This window comes from Aplysia californica, unplaced genomic scaffold (genome assembly GCF_000002075.1).
Source record: "Aplysia californica isolate F4 #8 unplaced genomic scaffold, AplCal3.0 scaffold00436, whole genome shotgun sequence".
NCBI classification, from domain to species: Eukaryota; Metazoa; Mollusca; class Gastropoda; order Aplysiida; family Aplysiidae; genus Aplysia; species Aplysia californica.
Genome location: NW_004797706.1, coordinates 607543 through 616913, shown reverse-complemented (window position 1 = coordinate 616913; position 9371 = coordinate 607543). Strand labels below are relative to the sequence as shown.

Sequence of the window (9371 nt, the reverse complement as noted above, 5' to 3'; positions counted from 1 at the left end):
GGGTTCATGATGAATAAGTGTATGACCTTCTGGGGTTTTTTCCCCAGGTTGAACAAGTGTGTAATCTTCTGTTATTTTTCATGGAAAAAACCAAGTGTATAATCTTCTGTTATTTTTCATGGAAAAAACCAAGTGTATGATCTTCTGTTATTTTTCATGGAAAAAAACCAAGTGTATGATCTTCTGTACTTTTTCATGATGAGTAAGGGCCTGATCTTTAATAACAGTAACATTTATCTTTCCATCCCCCTCTCCCTCCTTCCACCCTCTACTCGTCCCCCTCCCCCAGGGTCGAGCAACTACAGCCTGCCGTCGTCGCAGTCCCAGCTGGGAGGTCAGGGCGCCATGTACATGAACATCAACGGAGGGGAGAGCTACCCGGGGGGAGAGAACTCTGTAAGTGACTCACTCACTCACTTTCGTTGGACTGCGGTCCGTACTGTGAGGAATTTACCTCCTAGTTCACTCTCACACACACACCCTGTCTCACACACACACTGTCTCACACACACTGTCTCCTCGTTTCACTCTACCTCGTATATTTTTTTCTCTCCCGTTTAAAAAAAATTTTGTGTGTGTGTGCGTGCGCGAGTCCTAGCGCTAGTCTGCTCTGTCTAGCTCTGCGCTTGCTTCTTACTACCCTCGGTTGCTTCCCCCCCCACCATGCGCCTGCATGCTTGATGTGATATCTGTCTAGTGCCCCGCACGCTGAGATGTGTCAAAGCGCGGCTCTTTTTCTCTTCATTGTTCCTCTATTTATACGTAAACCTTCCTTTTTCCTCTAGATGCCCGTCTTTTTTCCTCTGCCTATATTGTTCTTACATTATAGCTAAGAATGTTTTTTTAACATCTGGACGAGTGAAGGTAATGACTCCTTTTTACAAATATTGTTTTTGTGGGCTGTGAAGTTTATGGTCTTTTTTTTTTCCATTTTTTAAAATGTGGTTATTTGTGTCTAGGCTCATTCGAATCTTTTTTTTTTTGTGTGTTTGTGTTTAATGTGACGGTGCTGCGGTCATGATGTCATTGGTACCGATAATTTCACGCTTGTGGTTGTTTTTTTTGGTTTTTTTTATCTCACTTGATTTCCTGAAGTCTGGTGAGAAGTGTACAGCTACCAACGACAAAATTGATGATCAGGAAATTGTTTTCGGTTTTATTTTTTAGAGGAAGGTTACATCTATAACAAACAAAATAAGAGTAAATAATGGGTCTGTCACTTTGTAGATTTTTTTCATCTCTGCATTACGTGTCACCGTTATGGACTGAGTGTTTATGTAGTATGAGGAAGGTCTGGTGTTCTGGACACCCCTAGTTGGTTTTTTTTTTTTTTTTTTGTTTTTGTTTTTTTTTAGTTCCTGCTTCCTCTGTCAATTTCTCTTTTCTGCGTGTAGTTGTGCGGTTTGTCCTGGGTTTTTAAAAAAGTGTTAGTAAAAGTTTTACAACACTAGCAGCACAGATAGGTCATATGTGCCGAAGATTAGAGGTGTTACTTGAGGAGAACTAGAGAGAAACATGATGTAAAGAAAAGAATGGGCAGAGATTGGAGGGTGCCATTGGTAGGTTTTTTTATTTTTGTTTGTTAATTATTTTTTTTAAATTTAAGTTTCTGGGTCAATTTTTAAATTGTTTTTTGAAGTTTAGAAAAAGATATTTGTTACATTGTTGTCTGTTTAGCTCTTTCCCATCATTGAATGGCTGTTATCTTGTGGATGTGTTTCTCTCCGTCTCAAGTGGACTGTTGTCGCGTGCTGGCATCGTATTTGCCTCGTGCTGGCATCGTGTTAAGTTTACTTTGTGCTGGTGCTGTGTTTACCTGGCACTGGCATCGTGTTTACCTGGTGTTGAGCTTGTTGCCCGATGGCCAGGGGCTTGCCTGTGTTGTCAATGTGTAGCCTTTTGTCACTTTAGTTACTATGACTTTCAGCCTGAGGACCAACTGAACACCTCCTAGAGACAGTTGGAAAGTCGTCAGCAACAAAAATTAAAACCTGAAAAAAAATTAACTGATCTTGATGAATATGCAGGCAGGCGCCAGTCAGTTTCTGTTGATTTCATGTGAGGTTGTGCTGTCAATGAAGAAATCTCAAAATAGTTGTAGTTGAGAACCCAAAGTGATGCAAGAAAAGTACAAGGGGTGTTTTTTTTAGCCTTTTTCTTCGTTTAAAAGAGACACATCGAAAGACTTACCATGAAAATAACTTTGAGTGTGAACCAGTAAAATTAATAAAGACTAGCTTTAGTTAAACTGGAAAATGTTTAATATATCTCGTGCGCTCATGTGACCTTATGCAGTAGCGAGCGCCGTAAAACACTTACCTACCCAGTTATAGTTAATAAAAGGTATTTAAATATGAGAATAGAGCAGTCTGTTCGTAAATTTAAAAAAATAAGAACTCTTTTTTTTTCCATAGCTGGTGAAATGTTTCAGTAAATAGTATAGTGTTCTTTGAGAAGATTGGGGTAGGTTTCTGTATATAGTAGAGTGCTCTTTTAGAAGATTGGGATAGGTTTCTGTGTGCCCTTGTGGATGACTGTGATAATCATATTTTCATATTTTCCTGTTTGTGATTTTCAGTGGGGACTTGAAGACTCTGAGTGAGGTGTATCAGTAGAGAAGTGAGGAATTCTTTTATTTATTACTCTTTGTTTCCTCTCTATGTTTTTTGTTACCCGATTCTGTTGGGTTGTTTTTTAAATTGGGTTGTTTGGTTGTTTTTTTCAAATTTTATTTATTTATTTATTTATTTTTTGTAATTGTTACCTTTTGAAGACTACAGCGGAAAAACAGCTGTAGTCATATACCCAAAATTGTGAGGGTACCAATTTTGGACGCTTGTTGATTCACAACTGTATTTCTGTTCAACTGTTGGTTGATTATTGTTGTTAGATTTCCCATTCAACAACACTTAACAAAAAACCATCAGTCAAACAAATATAAAGTTATGAGTCCATAAAAGCTTTAAAAATTGGCACCCTCACCATTTCCCATCTGCAACTGTCATCGTCCCCCCCCCCCCTGTAGTCTTCATTTTGTTACACGTATTTGTGTTTGCTTTGTGAGCCCCTCTTTGGTTTTGTACACTGAAATGTGAAATGTGTCACGACATTGGAATCGGGCGTTCGTCAATTTTTGGACATACAGGGCTATTGGTATCATCTTAAAGCACATTCATTTGCCTTCCTTTTAGTAGTGAAAAAAAAATCCTTCTATGTTGAATAGAAGTCGAAATATTTGCGATTGAAGGAGGTCAGGGTCTCCTGGTTTCAGAGGTGAAATTAGCAAGAAAATGGCCGCCAACGTTTAGTAACTTCCTTAGCCTGAGAGTCGTTGGAAACGAAAAATGTACCTTTTTTGTGCCTTTCATCAATGTTTTTCAGTACAATCCACCCAAAAGGTGTTTTTAAATGGATTTGAAAGGTGCTGAGCTAAAAGAAGAAAATCAAATAAAAATTGCCCATTGGCCCCAAAAATGCAGATTTCTTTGATTTAATTATTTTGACGAGCGCCTGATTCCACCACGATGTCCCACAAATGTATTTTTGCTTTATGATGCTTTTTCATAGAAGTGTGTGTCGTTTCTCCTTACTAATTTTTTGCTACTTTTTCGTTCTTTATTCTTGTTTTTGGATGGGAACTTTGTTGGGTAGTTTCATTTCTCTCTGTCTTGAAACATGTTAACCCTATCTGTACGCCCTGGGGTCATTTTGTACCCCCGGGGTTGTATTCTACACATTTTAGAATACTTCCAGTTTGAAGATCTCTTTGAAACTTTCAGTATTTCTCAAAAAATCATTTTGACAGACTGCTACGCAAAGCGTACGGATTGGTTTAACGAGTGAATTTCCTCTTTGGAAAGTGATAGCTCAGAGTTCCACACGTCATATGGATACGATAGTAAAACACGACGTACGGATAGGGTTAAGTGAAAAGTTCACAAGCTATCCACTTAAGTCCAAATTTTTAGAATATTTGATTATTACATCCTCCCAAGCTCTATCAAAGATGTACCTTTGCTTTCGACATCACCAAAATACAGAATTTTTCTATGAGTAGTATGTTACCATGGTTACCGCTGACTGTTGAGTTGTCGTCATCAGTGTTGTTGTTGTTGTGGTGGTTGCAACTTTTGATTGTTCTATTTATAGCATGATGCGGTGCTAGTGGAAGGTACAAGGCTGCTGGCTAAGCATGTGACATAATTCAAACATTGATTTGTGGATGGAAGACAGAGAATTTATGTACCGGTGTTTCATTACATTGTTGTTAGGTTTACAGTTGGCGACCTCAGTGCTTTCTTGTCGTATTTCCATTTTTTTAAACCGTGAAAATGTGACTTCTTCTTAAGCTCACTCTTTGTTATGAACCGTTTTCACTATTATTAAAACTGGAGATACGACACGAAAGCACAGAGGTTGAGAGTTATGGGTGCCGTAAAACACTTACATAAACAAAATATTGTTAGGTTGAAGTAAAACAGAGTTTGTTACAACATGCGATAAAAGTAGGTGGGGGAGAGAGAGAGGGAGAGAGAGAGAGGGAGAGAGAGATAGGGAGAGAGAGAGAGAGCTGAGCTCGTGATACAATGGAGTCTGCTTTTAATTAATCGGGAAACAGGGGTAAGTGGCAAGAAAATGCGGGTGGTTGGTGGGTGCTCTGGTGTGGTTTGCTTTTTAAAAAAAAAATCCTATCAAGCTTCTTTCATCCTTATCTCTCTTCCTTCTTTTTTTGTGTTAGTTATTTTCTTGTGACACCTGTAATCTTCAGCTCTTATTATGTGACCTTTTTGCTTTGCAAGTGCTGTAAAAGTCTTACGAAAACGAAAGGAAATATATATATATATATATTTTTTTTTTTTCTGTCTTAGATTTGAGCAGCCTCTTTAAAACGAAAAAAAAAATCTGAGGGTTTCACAGATTTCAGTTTAAGAAGACTACTGTTTTATGAGTGGTTGGATGAGAGAGCTAAATCACTTTTGGCGCGGTGGGAGCTTTAGTGGGATATGAGATATGCTGCAGTGTCATTATCAGTGGGTGTTTATTTTTTAAAAACATTTTTGGTAAGTGTTTCACAGTGCTCGCAACTGCATAAGGTCATATGAGTGGATTAGAGAGAGTGATGTTTGTTATATGGGGTACCCACTACGGCTGGATCGGGCCGATCGCCCGACTCTGTCACCTGAAACTGAAAACAAACACGTTTGTTTTTGAAGCGACCGAGTCGCTCGATCGGCCGATCCCGTCCGTAGTGGGCACCCCGTATACCATTATGTGTGGGTGAGAGAGCATTGTGTCTTATGTTACTTTTAAGGCAGTGTTGTGTTGGTCTGTCTGTTCTGGGTTGTCGTGGTGTGTCCTTATGTCAGTGGTGCCTCAGTCTCTGCCCTCACACACACACACACACACACACACACTCCTACGCCCACACCCACACACTCACACGCACACACATACACACTTAATTTCTAATGAGTAGAAGGAAATGTGTTTGCTGTAGTCTCTAAGCGTCGTGGGTTACTCACTTTAGTCGGCCCTCTACCAGTCTACGTCTTTTTCTGTCCTCCTTGTGTTGTTTCTGCCTGTTTGCCCTACTGTTCCCCTCCGCTAAATGACCATCCTTGTGTGTGGATGTGCTTGTGGCACGTTCTTTCTTTCCTATAACATCTATCATCCTTATCTTCCCTTCTTCTTTTTTATGTTTGTTACTCTCTTGTAACACCTCTAATCTTCTGGCGCTCATATGATCTTATGCAGTTGCGAGCGCCATGAAACCTCTACTAAAACTAACTACAGCACTTTTTGTTTCATGTAAATGGTAGGGGAAACAAGGGATCAGACAGGGGGTATTTTTTTTTTGTGAACAAGGATAAGTCTTGTAAAGAAAAGAAATGGAAATGTCGGTCGATGAACAGTTTCTTGACAGGCAATTTTTATGGAGCAAAAAAAAAAAAAGTATCATATATTCACATTTCTTGATGCGTTATTTAAAACTTGTTCAGGGAGTTTTCAAGGCTCATCCTGTGCCTGTCTCTATCCCGTCAGTGATTGGAGGTCTGGTGTCTTTGATAACCTTATGTAACCTTATTGTGATATATACCCATACCACACTGTAACTTGAAAGGACTTGCACCGTTTGCTCTTACTGGTAGAACTGAAGGCAAATGAGGCAGCGGTAGACCCAGAACAGTTTACTTATGCCTTAAAACATCTAGCTCTGACCGGTAGAATTGAAGGCAAAAAGAGGCAGGGGTAGACCCACAGCAATTCACTTGGAAAGCCTACTAAACAGATGGCCGACTTGGGAAAATCAGGATATTGTAGCTTTTTTCTTTCATTTTGAGAGAATCCCGAGCAAAGGAATGAATAGTGAGCCATGTTGGCTGATATCTGTCCTTAGATCTGGCAATTGGTGATGGTCATCTGGTTTGCGAAGGGTAGCAGCAGATGTATGCCTGTTTTCCTCACTCTAAGATGGTAGAGGTCAATTTTTATTTTTATTTAAGGATTTCTCTTTATTGGATTTTTTTTTTTTTTATTTAGTTGTACTATATCCCTTGTTGGGCTGTTGTCTGTCTTTTGTTTCATAAACTGCCCAACCTTTAGTTTTAGAGCAATATTGGATCTACATTGGAGTCTGCTTAAAGTAAAGCGAAGTCTGCAGGGCTGCTGAATTTTTTTTCGGTTTTGCCAGGCAGGTTCTCAAATAGAAGAACAAAACCCCGGCTATTGTATTTTCTTTTGGTTTATAGCTATTTTTGGATTAACCATGTTTAATTTAAGCGGACTGTACTGTAGTTCCTCCTCAGTTGGGCATGGTTATTGCTAAGCTTTTTTAAATCGGGTTTGAAAAGTGACCCTTTGTGGATGGGTTGCCGGGTGCTCTGGTGTGGTTTGCTCCTTCTTTCCTATCAAACATCTTTCATCCTGATCTCTCCTTCTTTTTTATGTTTGTTATTCTCTTGTAACACCTGTAATATTCGGCACTTTTATGACCTTGTTGTTTTGCAAGTGCCGTAAAACTCTTACTAAACATAAACTAAAAGTGACCCTTTCTTGAGGACGATATGATATGTGTGTATGCGTTCAGTAGTGTTGTTGTTGCCCTTGACATATTGTGGTAGTCGCCGAGTCACTGACGAGCGTGCGTCTTTCGTTTCTGTCTTGTTTCAGTGAGGTGAGAGGGAGCGTGCTGCTGTGTACAGGAAGTTCATCGCCCACCACTGTCGTCACCGTTACCACCACCACCATCATCGTTATTACATCGTGTCACCGCCACCATCGGGACGTCGTGTCGCCGACAACACCACCGCGGCCCTCCCCCCTCAGAAAGTTAATTCATTCTGGGCACCAGCATTATATGGGAAAGTTTTGCGCCTGTGCGTCGTGGCACTTTAGAAGGAGAGAAACATTTGTGAAGCATCGTGGTGAAATCAGGCGCTCGTCAAAAGAATCAAATAAAAGAAATCTGCATTTTCCCGCCCGTTTTTGCAATTTTTATAGAATTTTTACTTTTTGGCTCCACACCTTTTAGGTTCTTTTAAAAATACATTGCTGTGTGGAATTTGACTGAAAGACGATGATTTAAAGGTACAGAAAATGTAAGTCTACTGTAGCAAAGGACTCTAAAGCTTTGGGAGTCTCCAAACTTTGGCGGCCATTTTCTCTCTGATTTTACTGTTGAAACCAGGCAACCCCCACCTCCTTCAATTTCAAATAGTTGGAACTCTCTTGTAGATATGGGCTTATCGATTATTTTTTCGTCCAAAGCAATCAAAATGAATAAGCTTTAAGATAATACCAATAACTCGGTATTCCCCAAGATTTGACGAGCGCCTGATTCCACCGCGTCTTGACATTGTTTTGTGTAACTGACGACGTCTCCCGACCAGAAGAAGCTGTCACCAGCCTGCCGACTGTTTGTGAAGGGAAGGAACTTGTGGAGACCCTGGGCAGAAAGTCTGGGGCCGTCGTGCCACCGTGTTTGTGTAGTTTACTGAAGTTGCTCACTCATGGCTGGGAGCGAATGTGACGGCAAATTTTTGTGAGACTGGTATGATGATAGATCTATAGTGTTTTTCCTTTTTTGTGATAGCCCGGGTACTTGTTTTATTCCGTTTGTTATGGGAGTAGAATTTCTTTGTACTTTTTATTTTTTAAGATAGATTGCAATGTTAAAAGTTTTATTTGTTGTTGTTTTTTTAACGGCTGGGGATGGAAGTTTTGTTTTATTTATGGATTTTTATGACTTGAGTGTGCGCGAGTTCTCGTGAGAACCAGTCAGTTATATGTTCATGTTGTGAGAGTACGTGAACTTTTTTTGTCCATCCGTGATCTAAGAGTCTACCGTGTACATACTGTTGTTGTGTCGTGTGTGTGAGGACGTTAGCGGCTTTGTCGTTTTGAAGATGATGCGTGTTGTGAGCTTCTAAATGTACTGTTTTAAGGGCTATAGCCTGTTGTGGGAAGAGTTGTGGATCATTCCGGATATATCCTGTGGGGGTGGGGGGGGGGGGGGGGTGTGTGTGTGTTAAGCTCATTGTCAAAGCCTCTGGGGCGGTGAGTGTTTAGCTGACGTCACAACTCCAGCTGTTTGGCGTAATGGTTTAAACGTGTGGTGACAGAAAATGCTCAGTTCTATCAAGAATAATCAGCCTGGTGATGTTACAGGTATGAGTTCTCTCATAGCGTGTCTTGGGACTGAGGAAAAAAATGCTAGCGGTTTAACACTTGCCACCCATGCAGCGCCAACACTTATCCCCCACGATCCAGGATACAGGTGCAGTAAACGCTATATATATCACACCGTCGCTGATCGGCGTCCCGTGGGGAAAAGGTATGGCTTCTTACTGTCGCCGGCCCGTGGGGGCAAAGTGTTGAAGTCTTCTACGTTTCCGCTTCCCTCCCTTGTATCAGAAACTTAACCTGGAGGTCTTTTGCATAATTAATTATATCCCTTTCAACGGGTTAGAGGGGATTTGAAAATGAGTCTGATCAACTCTTGGCTCTTGGCCACTAGCGTCTGTCGTGGTTGTGTGCTCGACATGTTTAGAAAGTTATTTTGAATCTTGTCAGGGGAAGATATGTTATAGAGTTTAATAATTGCTTTTGTCTTTGGAAGTTCTGTTTTTGTTTTTAAATCTCTGTTAATATATATATATATATTACATACTTTGCTGGAGAGATGTTTTGATGGCATTTGGAGAGGAGTCATTGTGCGGTGTTGTGTGTATGATTTTGTTCCTCGTGTCATATGTGGGTGTCATATGTGCGTTCTAGTTTGTTGTGAAACCTGTGCGTTCATGTCGTACGTTATCATCTGTTATGGTTTGCGTTTGTTGTATCGTGGTTTGCGATTGTTGTATCGATGTTGG

The 9371-nt window shown here is 40.3% G+C and overlaps 1 protein-coding gene across 1 annotated transcript in view; it reads left to right on the top strand.

The window, feature by feature from the left end:
• The window catches only part of LOC101848905 (pre-B-cell leukemia transcription factor 1), a gene marked incomplete in the record, with an annotated part of 28665 nt that extends 19602 nt beyond the window's left edge, over positions 1–9063 (top strand). The window contains 3 exon segments of the mRNA XM_035971438.1: positions 290–396; positions 2579–2619; positions 7171–9063. Of these exon segments, the coding sequence (XP_035827331.1) occupies positions 290–396; positions 2579–2602 (131 nt within the window).
• Between the last annotated feature and the right edge of the window lie 308 nt (positions 9064–9371).